Source organism: Lissotriton vulgaris, chromosome 7 (assembly GCF_964263255.1).
Source record: "Lissotriton vulgaris chromosome 7, aLisVul1.2, whole genome shotgun sequence".
NCBI lineage: Eukaryota > Metazoa > Chordata > Amphibia > Caudata > Salamandridae > Lissotriton > Lissotriton vulgaris.
The window spans coordinates 1,603,933,431-1,603,949,965 of NC_141695.1; the positions used below are offsets into that span (position 1 = coordinate 1,603,933,431).

At 41.7% G+C, this 16,535-nt stretch overlaps 1 protein-coding gene across 1 annotated transcript in view; it reads right to left on the reverse strand.

Annotated features, from left to right (window-relative positions):
* The window catches only part of LOC147706077 (ciliary microtubule inner protein 1-like), an 84,681-nt gene extending 68,802 nt beyond the window's left edge, over positions 1 to 15,879 (reverse strand). The window contains exon 1 of the mRNA XM_086932521.1: positions 15,678 to 15,879. Within this exon, the coding sequence (XP_086788647.1) occupies positions 15,678 to 15,754 (77 nt within the window). The 5' untranslated portion in view covers positions 15,755 to 15,879. The remainder of the gene's footprint in view (positions 1 to 15,677) is intronic.
* Positions 15,880 to 16,535: the final 656 nt, after the last annotated feature.

Below are 16,535 nucleotides of genomic sequence, written 5' to 3' on the forward strand. Positions count from 1 at the left end.
CCGTGAAATAGCAGCCGCTCGAGGCTGCATTCTTTCTTTATATAAACAATTTACGGACACTATGCGTCTCGGGATCATTAAGTCATCATACGTAGTGTTCTTACTGTTTCAACAGATTCGTGTTTTTAGCAGTACCAACTATGTACCTCCATAATCCTGGCTTTCGCCTTGTGTTCATTTTTTAGTAGACGCTAACTCATACGGGACAATAACGGCTCCCAAGTGTCATTTTTTAACATGACTAATAAGTTGCTAAAATCATGTGAATTCATTTTATATCGGTTTTTTTTATAACCTCAAATTAATGCTACTTTTAATATTCTGTGATGCTACAAATGGATGATTGTGATGATTTTAATTAATCAAACAATAAAGTTTTTTACAGACTTCCTATGTTTAAAATAAGCCAAATCTTGAGAATCATTTTCTTGATATTGTTAGCGTAACTCTAAACTACGTTAAGACACTGTAAGAAATTGGGTTTGAGTTGCGAATGAAGCGAGTCCTTCAGAAGTAATGAGTCCACAACTGTCTTTTGACTGGGAACCAAATACACTACTGAAGCACTTGCTTCTCTCAGAGCAGGGAAGCACAGGATTCCAAGTCCTACTCAGGAAAGGTGGTGTTGGCTAGTAAACCTAGCTTGCTGGTATGTAACAACAACAGTCAATAAATCATTGTTCAGTTAATACATCTTTTTTATGAAAAGGAAAAGTACTTTTATTACACACATACACACATATAACTAAATACTACACACAAATTACAAATATATACAATCAGGTAGATGGAAATACCTATGGTGACACCCTCATATCATGTTACAACGTTGTGGGTCCTGAACCTTATAAGCACATTACCCCCACCTAAATGAGGAGCAATATTAGATTATAAGGTGGGTGCCATTAATATTACGGCAGATCTACCTTCTTTGGCAGTGTGTCACCACATAAGTCAACGCATTTATACGTAAGAATTCACCAATAAAACACAAGTGAAATCAATGGGGACAGTGTCAATATTCAATACATTTAATATCCAGCATTGCAACACCACTGAAGTCAATGCGGATAGTACCAACATTCAATATGGTTTAGTATACTGTAAAACTTTGCACTGTTAACCATCAACATTGTCAATAAAGCATCACATTGAATAACATTTTCCCGGAGTCTTATTTCTACTTTTACTATGCTGATACTGCAGCTTTAGGACTAACCGACGGGGGACCCAGTGAAGCTCAAGCAAAAAGCTCTGGCTCTAGGAGTGTTTAAATCATTGTTGAAGATCTCCTGGGGTCATGAGCACAACCCCCTGGGAGACATAGGGCGACATCGCACAAAACTGGACTCTTTTACAGATTGCTGTGATCATAGCAAACCCCAACCTTCCAAAGGATCCATTGGTAGTGCCATTGCCCTTACTGGGACATCAAGAAATAGATGTTATGCACCAAGCCTCAGTCTTTAATATTTATTTGATGATCAGGTTTCACCACTGTTATAAAACCGCAGCCTCACACCACACCGTTTCCCCTTTTTTCAGCTGCCTCGTATCACCCTTTTGGATTTTGGGGTGCACTGCGGATAGTTTGCAGTAGGGTAAACAGGAACTGCTTTAAAAGTGTGAGGGATTGCTCCTAGGAACTTTCCCCCCATTGATTAGGGAAGAGCCAGGAGTCACCCTATGACACTTACTGGCGTCAGGCATAAATGTGGCAGCCCATGGAACCATCTTCAGAACATGTTCTGGACCTGCAGAAGATCAGATGTGCACTGGACCTGCTGACTTTAAACTGTGAGGAGCCCTGGTGGACTGTACCTGCTCCCCAGGTCCTGGTTTGATATAAAATAAACTTTTTTATGGATGGTGCATGGTGTGGAAAAACAAACATGTCTCTGAAAAATGTCTGTAATACATCACCCATGTTAAAATAAATTAAAGGAAAACGGTATTGAAAATAATCTGTTTAAGAATTATTCAAGGTCCTCAGGGCAAGACTCTCTGCAGAACAGAGCTGGCTCTATCAGGTTTGCCCCCTCAAAGGCTAGGGCCCTGGGCCAGAGCCCACTTTGCCCATGACATAAAAATGTCTCTTATCATGAAGCACTTGTCGACAGAAGGCATGGCATTCTTTGGAGGAATGCTTGCAACTAAGCAAATAAATGATGCGCAGATGAAGGATCTGATTAGACATTTTGCGCTGAAGTCAGCTCAGCATCTGCAAAGGTTTATGAACAGTAATCGAAGATATGGTGGCCGTGATTCATGGTGCGTTAAGTGATTGGAATGAGTGAGGAAGAGTGATAGAAGTCAATGATTTTCATGCCCTTAACTAGTTAATGGTGACAGAGAGACTAAAGGACTAGTATCCCCCACTGAAGGAATACAGTTCAGATCTGGTAGAAAGGGATCCAGAGAAACGTGCAGTGTGGGCTGTCAAGTGGTTAGATAACAGGGTAAACAAGGAGCTGAAGCTCAAGGGAAGAGGGATCCAGGAACTCTCAATGGACAGGTTGCAAAGCTCAGGATAAAGGCAGGACAATAATCAAGGTTCCAATGGGTGGCAAAAGCAAAAAGGAAATTGGGTTCCAAGTCAGAAATAGCACAAGGAGAAGGGAGAAGAAGAAGGTTCTTCCAAGCCCAGAGTAATCATTTGTTTTTAGGTGTCTCAAGTAGGGACATTACAAGAGAGACAGTCAAGTGAAAGGCCTGCTACTTCCATGATAGCGAGTGTGTTGACTGTTCGTGAGAGGACCTGAGAAGGGCCGCTACACCCACCTTAGCTTGGATAATGTTTGGGTGGCAGACCCAAATGCCGTGCAGCACATACACCTAAACACAATAGGGTTTGAGTTAAAAGCTAGTGTCAATGGGAGGAAAGTTCCTGCCCTAAAAGATACAGGAGCTTGTAGAACTATCATTGAGAGAAAGCCCCTGAAACCCAAGGAGGTCCTCACTGTTTACAACGGCACAGGCTTAGTAGCCAGAGGAGAGGACATGGAATACTGATTGCCCAGCTGAGGCAGAAATCAATGCCAAGTCAGCCATTGTTGATGCAGGGGTGAGAGAGAAGCAAGGAGCTGGATTTGTCTTGGGCAATAATTTGATTCCTCTGGTTTAGTACTTGGACCATAAGCCTAAATGGCTTAGACCCCCCATCAGCAGTGCTGACCAGAGCACAGGCTGAATGTCAGCCTCTGGAGGAGAATGGAACCATTGGAACCACATACTTGATGTGCGGAGACTAGACCAAGGTAGCAAGCCGGCAGACTTCGCGAAGGCAGTGGCCGTGGCATCCACTACCCGTGCTACTGATGGAGAGGAGAATTCAATAACCGAAGAGGACAAGTGCTGGAGTGTGGGTCACTGCTAGAGCTGCATTGGGTTATTTCCTGCTGGAGGATCTGCCCAGAAGGAATTCCATGTGGTACAAGTTGACTGCCTATGCCTCTGGGACTTCAGAAGGAATCTCAGGTGCAGGTCAGCAAAGAAATGGTTGGACGTCCTTATGTTAGCTGGGAAGATGTGTTGTTGTACAGTAAGCACCCAAATCCAGTTGCTAGCAAGAGACTAGAGCACACAAATGTACTGTTGCTACTCTCCACAAAGTGTCCTTAGCAGGCAACTGGGCATTGGAAAGACCCAGGACAGGCTTCACTCTCTGTTTTACTAACCAGGTATGTGCAGAGACACAGAGAGGTTTTGCAGAATCTGTCTCACTGGCATCTCAGTTGTAGGTGTTTTATTTGAATGGGTGGGAATAGACATTGTTGGTCCATTCCAAACCTAACTCACTGTCAGATAGCAGGTATATCTTAGTTGTGTTTTATCAGACCACCCAGTATCCATTGGCGGTACCCCTAAGGAGCACTACTTTATAGGTGGCAACTGAGGCTGTTCCAGGGATATTTTATCTGGTTGGATTTCCCAAGATTGTGACTTCAGACCGGGGAACCAATTTAATCTTTTACATGAGAGAAAGATGTAGCAGCAAGCTGGTGTGACATACAATGGAGAATTGCTGACCATCTACAAATGAATGGGTTAGTGGAGGGGCTCCAACAAGACCTGTATTAGCATTATGGAAACTCTAACAAAGAACCTCAGGAGGAAATTAGATTTTTTCCATACATGTCTCTTATTCACCTAATGGGAGACTCCTGAGAAGGGAATCGATTTCAGTCCCTCTAAACTTCTGTTTGGGCAGTGAGAGCGTGGCCCACTCACCTTGATCACAGAAGGCTGGGAAGGAACTTCTGGATCACCTTAGAAGGATGTGAGAGACTAGGTGATTGGTTTCAGGAAGTTGATGGTGCTATACAGGGGTCAGACAAAGAAACCCCAACAGGCTAGCCAGGAGCTGATGAAAGAATGGTATGACCAGAAATATATTCTGACTGGATACTAGGAGCTTTGTAGGATGAATGGTGTGGTCCATACAAGGTACTGCAGAAAGAATCTGAGCTGAATTACATGGTGAGCATAGGTGCCACACAGGAACCCAGAACGGAGTTTCATGTAAACCTGCCGAAGTGTTACCTCTGAAGAAATTACCCAGGAAACATCACAGATATGTCAGAGGAAGTAGAGGATGACAGTGAGCCTCTTACTCACCTACCTCTTAGTGGCAGGAGGGATTGAGCTGTGGAATCTGTTGAAGGGATACAACTTACCGCCGAACTGGTGCCTGAGCAGCAGAAAGGATGTAGGAAGATGCTGGGATAATTTTCCCACCTGTTCTTACTGGCTCCACGGTTAACACCTGTCAGTATTCATGAGAATAACACAGGAGACAGTTTGCCTGCCGAAAGCAAGACTGAGAGTCCAGGAATGTATTAGCGCAGAGATGGCCAAGATGTTTGATTTCAGAGTGACAGAGATCTCGTAGTCCTTGGGTAATGTTGGTGACCAAACAAGGTAACACAGACTTGCGCTTTTATGTGGACTGCAGAGTACTCAACAGAGTCACTATGAGAGGTGCTCGTCCAATCCCCAGATCTGATGTCGCTGTTGACTGGCTCGGCACTGCAAAATACTTGAACATTTCTGATCTGACCAGCAACTTCTGAAAGATTGTTTTAGCACCCACTGCCAGAAGAGACCGCATTCTTTATACAAGAGGGGTTATTGTACTTATAGGTAATGCCTTTTGGGTTACAAAATATTCCATCTGCACTATCCGGTGTCAGGTGAGCTATGTTCTATCGGAGCTAGAAGAGGATTCCGTTGCATTCCTGGATGGCACAGCAGGGTTCAGCAATTGATGGAAAGAACACCAGAGGCACCCTAAACAGATGTCTGTCAGTATACAGAGCATGAAAGCGATCATCAAGGCAAGCAAGTGCCAGGTGGGGCAGTTCACTGTAGTCTACCTTGGCCCTCGGTCAATAACAGGAAGATTTGCCAGTTAGATGCAAAGCTTCAACCAATATTGGAGTGGGAGGTGCCCACAACCTAGGCACATTTGATAGCCTTATTAGGATTGACCCGTTACTAATGTTACTGTGTAGCTAACTATGGGACCCCTGTGGTCTCTTTCACATACGAGAAGCAGCCCAAAATTGTGATTAGGAGTTGGGCGTTTGGGAAATCTTTTAACTGAAGAGGGCACTGTGCAATGTGCCTGCACTGAAACACCCCCTTCCCCTTCGTGGTACACTCAGATACTTCAGACAAGGGAGTTGGAGTGGTGCTATCTCAATTCGATGACAAAGGGAGGAAGCGCCTGTTGGCCTTTATTAGTCGTTACTAATAAGGTAACAGGACCTGGAGGCCACTGAAAAGAAAGCACCTTGCAAATAGTGTGGGCGCCGAGAAAGATCTGGTCAAATCTGCTAGGTATTACTTTTGTGGTCCAGACAGATCACAAACCACTCATGTGAAGGGTGCAATGAAGAGTGGAAGTCCCACATTCTGAAGATGGTCTATCTCACTACAAGCACACAGTGGATAACGAAGCCAGATAGAGAACAGAAGGCCTTTCCTGGTGGATTTGCTGATTCAACAACTGAATTTCTCCAACAGTGGAATAAGGTTCTGGGTAGTCTGATCTGGGAATGGCATCTGTTGGGACAGGAATGTTCCCTCCATGGTGTACAGTTGTGGTCCCATGCACTCAGTGCCCGACTGCAAGTTGATAGTATGCTGGTTTTTGATACTGGCCTCAGCATTATGCTAATCCTGTGTGAGTGCACAAAGGCATTACCTGTCCCTTCACAAAACTGAGGTCCTGAACATGTTCTGGACCTTTCGGGTCACACCAAACTTGCAATTATTTCCTTGACATTAGACTACCGTCCCTTTGATGGGTTTAGGACGCAAAGCAGTGGTGGCAGCATACTGTGTTTTGTAAATGAGTAGTTGAGACCAAACCTTTTTAACTGTGTCATCATAGGGGAGGACTACAGGTCTGCTCAAGCAACATTCATCCTGTTTGTGTTATTCCAGATCGTAGCACTAACATATAAAGTACATATTATACATGTGCATGTATGTGGCTTGCGTGGTACATGCATTGTGCGCATGAGTGAACCAGAAAATACAGACAGAGAATCCGCATCCCATTTACTTTCATTGTATAAAAGTGGGTGCTCTGACACACTTGTTATTAAAGTTCCATGTTCTATTTGACCAAGGAAGGAAGTAGTCCTAAGAGTACTCAAAGGATTGCAGTGCAACAAGAGCTGGGGCTTACCCAACAGCAGCTTCCCAGATGTGAGAGGACATCACCTAGAATCTTACCCAGAAAGAAAAAGCTGTTACCCTGTCCTGAATTGCCTAGAAGCCAAACTGTCTGCTAACAGAGGTAAGGAGCCTGCCAGCCCAGCAGGAGGTGTGGTTTTCCAGTGGGAACCAGAAGCAGCTTGGCACCAGACGTTTGAGGATCCTTCCACACAGGAGGGCTTAAGGAAGCAATCTGCTTGCTCTAAGGAAAGAGAGTGCAGCCTTTCCAGACAAGTGGTTCCATGCTGCTGTGACCACAAACTGTACCCTGGTAATCTATACTGCTACATCAGTGAATTGTGCTGTAGCAGGTTATTGCCACCCTCAGAAGACTGTATTCAGGTGGCCTTGTGACCAATGGCCTAACAGCCCAAGCAACATTTAACGCAAAGACCCGAAGCGGGCTTGTCGCAAACCGGAGACCTGTGATGATGACAGAGCTCTGTACACCTGGACACACTCAAGAGTGGCCTCCTCCACTGCTGCCTGCTGAGATCGCAGGCCAAGCATGGGTGCACATTCAGCCTAGCACATCCTGTGGTCACTGTCAGTGGCAGAATGTGTCCATTCTGGTGAGAAAATAACATGCAAGGAAAGCAAAATGGACTGAGTGCACAAACTAGTAAAAGAAAGAGGGTAATTTGCACCTGCGTATAATACCCGCCCAGACAGAACACAGCCCTGGTGATGGAGACAGAGAGAAAGAGTGAAAGAGAGAGCGAGAGTGAGTCGGGGAAGGATAACACTGGCTCCAAGCGCAGTTGACCCTCACCAATAAAGCATTTAAATTGGTTGCTTGTCTTGTATGGTATTGGATTTTCTGTGTGTATTTCAGTACTTTGGACTGGAAAATCCCTTATTGCACTGCAGGGAGATTGTTGAATTCTGAGTTTGAAGCGCTCTGAGTTTGAAACACCCAGACACAACCTACCTAAAAATCCTGTTACTTTTGGCCATTTATACTATTGATCTTGTGTCCCAAGTATGGCAAACGTGTATAAGGGCATTTTTAGGAGAAAGGTCGAGATACATAGACAATATTTTCTTTTTTTTTTGGAGGAGAAAAACAACTCAATGAATTATGTCTTTGGATAAATCTTTGTGACCAGAATTTTTAATTCACACCTAAACATAGTAGGGAATGGGTTTTGTTTCTTGATCTATGGACTAAATATGAGGATCAGCAACTGCAAGTGTCATTATATATGAAACCGACAGCCAAGAATACAGTCTTACATTTGGACAGATTTCATCCTTGCTGCCAAAAGCAAGGAATTACGTTTAGTCAGTTTCCCAGACTTCGCAGAAACTATACCAACATTACTGACTTCGTGAAGACACTTTTGAACCAGGGCTACCCAAAAAAGCTGGTTCGTAATGCTCTAAAACAAGCCAGGTATTACAACAGGGAAAGTATGTTCCAGGATAGAACAAAAGAAAATTATGACAAACTGGTGTTTGTAGTATGTCATTCAAACCTGGACCATAAAATCAGGCAAATAGTAAACTCCCAATGACACCTACTCAACATCAATACCTCAGTGATGTTATCTAGACCAACATTCGTATTCAGAGAGAACTGCAACTTGAGAAATATCTTAGGCAAATCTATCATGGACAGTAAACATTACTTCATTCAGAAATGTATTAAAGGAGAGAATCCTAATAAAAGGAATCACAAATGTGGGTCATGCTATGAATGACTCATGCATGTGAAGGAATGATTGTTGCTGACGACATTACTGTTGGACAAAAAAAGAATCAACTTGAATAAAATGACAAATTGTAGATCTTCTAATGTGATATAACTCATTTTATGCACATGTGGTCTAGGATACATAGGAGAGACAGGTCAAGAGTTTAGAGTGGGTTACAGTGAGCACAAATCTGCCATTCGTAACTGCAAGAACGTGGCTCCTTTAGTCCAACACTGGATTCAATTTGGTCATACAGAGAGGATCTGACATGGATCATTTTGGAGAAGATTAAATCCAGAAAACGAAAGGATGAGAATGTGTTATGCAAAAATAAGTAGTATACTGGATTTTTACGTCGAATACGCACACAAGGAGCTTGAATAAGATGATCCTGTGGGAGAATGCCATTCAGTAACCGCCTTTGCAGTGATTAGGTGGGATGTTTCTCTTGTACGCCTTTCACTACCCATCCCTGAGATGTTTCATGATCTGGGAGAAGGTGCCTCCAGCACCTCCCACTTTTGAAATATCAGCCCTCTGTAGTCATTCTTTCTATACTCTATTTTTATGGGTTCCAATAGTGTGAATGGTATTTCTTGCCTATTGAATGTTGTAGTTCTTCTGTATTTTTTGGGCCTTTGGTTACAATATAGATCACTTCCATTATACGTGTTAGGGTTTAAATCCAGCTTAGCTGTCTTCCCGACAGGACACTTTTTTGTAAAAACCTATGGTAAGAGTCTATTCAACCGTCACAGTGTCCTCACTAGAATGTCTCTTTTAATAGAGATGGTTCTCTTTCAACAGGGAGAAGGTTTGTCCATTCTATGATTTTGTATTGCCCCAACTTGCATTGTGTTTGAGTCTGAGACCGAGTCTTAGGATGTCATTCTCTGTTTATGTTTTCTCTCCCCCCCCCCCCCATTACGCCGTTGTTACGTGACGCGAGCCGAGCATTTATTGCGGTGTTCTCAGAGTCATTGCCTTATAGTGGTTGAGGGAGTGAGGCCTCTTTGTGTATCATATAAAGTTACTCATCTCCGTTTTCTTGGAGATCAAGGTACGGTCTGCAAACATGTGGCTAATCCGGCACCTTTGAGGGCCATTTTTACATTTTCGGGCCATATTTGGCACTGCTTACCTGTATGGAGTACATGATATTCTCTCCTGGGGGGGTTGGTCTTTGAATATTTGTGCCCCTTGTGTAGATGCATTTTGTTACTTTATACTATAATTTCTTTACCGCTATTGCTTTGCGTCATTTTACTATTTCCACCCTGAAAAAGGTGGTTCCCCACATCTTGGCTCTCAATGAAACGCGTGTCAGCGCTAATTGATGGTGAACCTAAAGAGCAAAAATTGCTTGAAATTAGTTACAAGATAATGAAGGAAGACACCTAAAGCGATTTATCGTTATTTTGAGATCCATTAAATTTGTATAATTAAGCAGGAAAATTACTAAAAACCATGGATCCATGAAACCAATAGGAAAAACATTTTAATTGAATTAAAATCGATAAGGAGTCCATTGCATGTTTGTGCTTGGTTTAGGATAGTGATTCGAGCATAGCTTACTGAGTTGGGTCTGAGGTTCCCTAATGTGATGTTTTATTTGCATGAATATGTGAATGTATTGCGAGTATGGATGTTGTTGTAGTACTGGGATAGGATTGTGTGGTTAAATTGATATTAGTGTTTGTGGGGTGTGGTTGGCACTTCATAATGAGATGTGTGATTGACTATTTTAGTTATATTTGTATTATATGTCTGTTGGAAATTACACATGGATATGTGACTATAAATATATGCATTACTTGAAATGCAAAATAACAAAACGTATTATACAATAAACGTTGTTTATATGAATTTATTTAATCTGATTGGTTATTGAATACATTGGCTCCAAATTAATATTTGTATCCGTTCGGGGTCACACCAATGTTAAAGTAAGGAGTCTGCAGCTTTCTGTGTTTGATTTGTACTTTATTGCTCTGTTTCTTCCACTCTACATCCATGTGTTATAGGGCCCTCTTATGTCCTCCAAGCAAACTCTTGATTAGGACATGAAGCCTACTTGGCAAACACTTCAGCCAAGCAGTGACAGTTGCTTTGAAGACAAGTAGGAAGGAATCTCTAAATTTGGCAAAAGTCCTCCACCCGGTGAGCAAAGGCTCAGGCCCCTGCTGACCAGGTTTACCAGTGTGCCCACACCACAGTCGAAAATGAGGACTTTAGTATATACAATTGTGTGGATTATGGTACATGTTGACATGGAGCATTGATTTTTCCCTGACGATGTTTAGTTACCTCCAGTTTCAAAGAGCAGATTGAATAGCAAAAAATATTGGCAGAGATTTAGCCATTTCAGCCGGCATCAAAAAAGGAAGACGTGAGATTTCATACAGTTTTGAACATCAGGACTGAGGAGCAAGCATAAAAGATAAAGGGGAAAGCACAGCAATACAGGAGCCCGAATAAAGTGAATGGCCAGAAACTGGAAGAGTTGGATCAATTCAGAGCATAGTGTTGAGGCTGTGTACAACCGGTAAGCATTTAATGTAGGGAAAGGATGTACCAAGAACTGTCTAAAAAGCCACAATGAGGATTTATGGAGAGCTCTAGTCTTAACTGTAGTCAACCAGCCTGAAGGTGGTAATGCGACATGTAAAGGTGCCATGAATCTAGTCAGCTTTTACAGAGAATCTGTCAACTCCAAATTACACAGGAAGATTTTGTTATCTTCTGTCTTATTTTTGAAAGTGTGGAATCTTGAGCCTGATCTTTTGAGAACCTCAAAAGACATCCTTGATTTTAGGAAACAACTTAAGTCATGGTCTTTTGGGGGAGAAAGGGAACCAAAGGTATGAAAGCAGTAGTGGTTATCAACAACCTCCCCTTGGCATGCTCTCTCAGCATTTTGGATAGTACTCCATAATTCAGGATAGCTATATTAGCACTCCCAAATCCTATGTAGCCACACTGACATATTTCATGATTTAAAAAAAAAAAGACATTTTTTAAATAAACAAATGTAAACATTTGATATTGCAGAAAATGGCATGATAGATCTGCGCATATCAAATAGTGGGCTTCCTTCAAAGCACATAAACCCAAGTGGACTTGAACCTATTTTCTCATCGAGTAATGGGTGATGTTATGACATTCTGAATTAGCTTTGATGATTTGAAAACTGATTTCAAGATGACGATGATGTTGTGTATTAGTAAAGCTCATGAAAGAAACAAGGTGTACTGGCATCAGAGGCTTATGTAGTGTGACACATAACAGAATCTAGATGAGACAAGAAAATAGTTTTTAGAATTTGTTCAAAATAAAAGGTGTTCTTGGTCAATCACAGATAAGGGGAATCATATCCTAGGCCTTTGCAGACCGGTATGAAATTGAATGTTCTCCAGTATGGACTATTTTTAGTAATGAATATAGAGGAAGATGAATTCATATGAAGTCTGTGTCTGATAAATTACTTAGGCTGTATGATAGACCGTAAACTGACCCAAGAAGTTGCTCTTAAAAAGGGCCTTGGGCAACTGACTGTTAAACCCTTGCGTGCTCCCGTTGGTCATTGGGAGCACTACTTCGCTAGTGCTGCCAACGGCCGACGGAGCCCGCCCACCTAATAGAACGCCCGCGTTAATGAAGAGACTCCACAAGGTAAGAAATATGAGTCCGACTTCTAAGACCCAAATAAGATAAGACGCAATATTGTACATAACCTCGACTTTAGCCAAAGTATAAATAGAGAGCCTGAAGAGCAAGGAATCGCAGTAATACCAGCTTGACAAAATGATTGTTCCGACAATAGTTTTCCTGAAAATGGGAGGCAGGAATGGGAGACTCTTTCCCAAAACTTTAAGCAGGCAGGAATGGGAGACTCTTTCCCAAAACTTTAAGCAGAAGAAAAACATTTGGATGTTAGGCTGAAAAGAAAGCTTACTGTCAAAGAGAATTCCATGATTACATGCCAAGTGTGATGGATTCCTAGCTTAGAGGGCCACCATTATGGGGACCATGGAATAAGAGAGCAAAAATGATTGCTCCCCTCTTCCTCAAGCATAGTTAAAGGATTTCAGCTCATTCTGGAGGAGTGCAGCAAAGGGAGTGAGATACATAATAAATAGAGCAGGGCTAAGTGGGAATCCCAGTGGCATCCTGTAACTTAAAGATTTAAAGGAGGACACTAATGGGGTGGAAACAGATTACGCCTGATCTGTAAAGGGCACAGCTCCAGGCTTTTTCTTGTATTCCAGCCTCTCATGAGCAGTTGCATAATACAGGATCAGATACAGTATCGAACATTCCCGTCATATGACTAGATTTGCCCTACTGGATGGTCAAGCAATGGTGATGGATATGTGTGTTTTAGTACATTTCTCTTCATCACAGTTGTGATCACATCAATCCAGATGACTTGTCCAGCTACAGACAGATCTTCACAGCTTGTAAGTTCTTTATACATGCTATTTATACATGCTTTTAGCCATGTATGTGGTAAATGAATGACCACGTTCTGTCCTGATTCTACAAAGTCATGTTAGATTACCATATGGATATGGAAAAAGTACACTGTTTATATTGTGTATTATAATGTGCAAATGTTCACCCACACTGGGGTATCCTGGCGCTGAAACAGTCATAAAAAACCTCATAATCCATTAAATAGATCGACCACCTTTCGATTGAGGAACTAGCCAGGCCTTAGGACGTTTCTTGAATTTGAAAAACATCTGGTTCATCTCTAAGAGAATCTGGAAGCAAGTTCCAACTCTGGGCAGCCATGACAGAAAAGAAGTGCCGACCAATTGTCTTGCTGAGTAACCTAGGGACCTGCAGACTGCAGTGAAAAGCTGACCACAAATTGTGAGAAGAGCGATACTGAGTTAAACGGAACATATGGGTGAACTACTAGTTGAGCAGTCTGCCCAATGGATCAAATAAATGTGGTTAAACAGGAGTCTTTATTTCACCAGAAAGCAGCAAAGTTGGGCCAAAACCGGAGAGATATGAGAACTGCAATAGCCACCACAGGCTTCAAAGTTTTCTAATAGGCTGTACGGGCGAGCCCAAGTAGATGGCATTGGTGTAATGTAAGCATGATTAAATAAATTCATTGAGAACTGTGACCTTCTGGGCAGGAGTAAACAGAGAGAGAACATGGTTTAAGCTGAAACAAGCAAGATGTGACCACAAGCGCCACAACGTAGTATATACCAAGAAACCGTAACTACTGATCTTTGCCTATATTTTGCCATACTGCCTAGTTTTAAGTAATGTTTTGATAATCATTCATTTAAGGTTGTGTGTTTCTTTAATTTTCTCTTCCTCCTTTAATTAGTTGATATGTTGTATCTGTCCGTCCTGATGTGTTCCAAACAAACAAAGCTTTAGAATGAAAAAAAACTGAAAGAAAGTTAATGAGTGGTATGTTTTTACACAGTATCTCCTACTTCTTTTTAGCAATTTGCACCTTTGCCTCCTGTGTCTCTTCTGTTTTTTGGGGAGGGAGGGGCTGTAGAGAATCTACCAGGATCTATTATCCAGAGAGTGTGAGAGTAATGTACAGAAGATCAAGCAGAAAAAAACCAGCATGATACATAGTCAGACATGAAATATAGAAAAGGGATTATTATGGTTAAAATAGATGTCATCCCGTACGTACAGGGATAACAAAGAACTGCAGTGCCATGCCTTTTAATGGTTTGGTGTGTTTTCGTTAAGCCATGGATGCGCAAGCGCAGAGAGTAATATGCTATTTATTGCCATTGCTGAGAGTGGGGAGGGACAATGACTTAAAAGGCACATGTGCATATATACACTATATATAAACACAACACAAGGGATATATATAGATAGATAGATAGATAGATAGATAGATAGATAGATAGATAGATAGATAAAGGTCAAAGCAGGGTTCAAAATAGCATAGGATAAAATAAGGGTATTTAGTTGCAGTCGGGCGACCAGATTATGTGAGTTTAGCAGTCAGTACAGACCATGTTGCCACACAAATTTCAACAGACTGAGGACTGAACATCCAAACAATAGATGGAGGGTAAATAAGTAAACTCAAGATGACAATAGTGGAAATAAAATGGCGACATGTTGCTTGGCTGGAGGTGCACAACCAATGGTGTAATGAGCAGCTGTCGGCCCGTCAATCTTGAGGTTTTCCCTCAAGCAAAAGTGTTTTTGAGGTCCGTCTGAGAAATGCAGAAGAGGGGACAATGATGAGATGCAGCAGCGGGGTATACCAGATTATTATGTGCGGTGTGATCACAAAGGTTATGTAACGTATTGAGGCATTTGTATAGCACTCCATACACCTAATGCTGCGAAGAGGTGATCGAGTTTTCACCAGTCACCTGGCATCATTTCGGAAATGTGGTTTGAAGGTTGTTGGGTGTTGTATATCCTATGTGGGAGATCTTGAATAAGGCACTCCAGGATACAGCTAGAGAAGTTAACTTAATTTTTTTAATACATGAAATCAAAAGTATAGCATTCAACGATTAATACATGTGTGATACTCATTGGAAGCATTATTGTTAATATAATTATCACTAACAGTAACATTTGTCAAAATAACTGTCTGCTGGCGGTACAGATGGCCGTGCAGCAGCAATTAAACTGAACCGGGCAGCCTGTGTGTGTTTGTATTTTTAAAACTGTACATTATGAATTCATTTGTGTCTGTGAATTTTAAACATGAAGTACAAACTTGCCAACAGGTTCGTCCTCCCATAAGGCAGATTTTGAAAGAATATAATTAAGAAATATGTAATTTAGAAATAACACTTTCATCATGCGGAACAAACTTAAAATTTTGCGGGGAAAAAATACAAACTTAGGGGACCGCAATTAAAATAGAGGCGTGGTTAATATTTTATAAATATGTAATACATTCTTTAATCGATTCTTTTTACAAAGTTTGGATATTTAGCAAATAAAAACAACATTTAACAACTCAGTGGCATTTCGCTGTTAAAATATTTTGCCTTGCGATCATTTAGCATAAAAAGTTTAAAACACTGGCTGTCTTAATTAAACGCTGTTTTTTTGTGGTTGACTAGCTACATTATTAGTAAATTACTTCAATCTACATGTGCATATTTCAAATGTAAACTACATTTAAAAATAATTTTCAACACTATTGCCCGGAAAATTTCTAATATAAAGTATGGTTTATAATATTTTGAAAGATAAAAAATATATATATATTTTTAGAGCTCGAAATACCAAATTTGGTCCTGCGCCACGAAGTTACAATGCTTGCTACTATTGGGTCCAGGTGGGGCAGCTCTGGGTGTTGTCATTCTCGTCTGGTCTCCCGGGGGTTTCAGCACTTTCTGACCAAGGTCTCAAAACGCGACTCGCGCGAGTTAGAAATTGTTTTCGTTACCGAGGAAACAAGCGTCGGCACGTAGTGACGCACTGTCGCTCACGGAGAAAGCAAATTTGAGTGCTCCACAGCCAAGCCATTAATGACTAGACCGCGCGGGTTCGTATGTAACAGATAGCGACCGGTCGAAGAATTTCCGTTTCACTTATAATATGTATTCAAAGGTTTTTATTTTTATTTTTAAATCGGAGCAGTAACAAAAATAATACATTTTAAAAAGAAAGTTCTATGTTATGGAAATCTGCTTTTTATAAAGACATTCTAGCCAATGTTGGAGCCATCTTGGAATGGGATTAATTTCCAGCAAAGCAGAAATTTACAGTACAGAGAAGAAAACACTTTTTGAGGCCAAGACTATACCTACAGTCCTGTTCATTTGCTGGAATTGGGATGGAATTTACCAGAAAACAAAGGTCTAATGGGGGATGGGGAGGGGGGGGGGGGGGGGGGGGGGGGGGGGGTTAGGACTAAAACTACGTTGGGGGGGGGGGGGGGGGGGGGGGGTTAGGACTAAAACTACGTGTCCCAGAATTCTAAGAATTTTTTTTACTGGTCGAACTGGTCAGGTATAGAGCTGGGAAACTGGGTAGCTCCCATTTCTAGAGAGAAATAACAGCCATTTATTCACGTTTTAGTTTCTGCAAAGGCCCGGACATATGTATACATGCCAACAATTTAGAAGAGGAAAGTGGGAG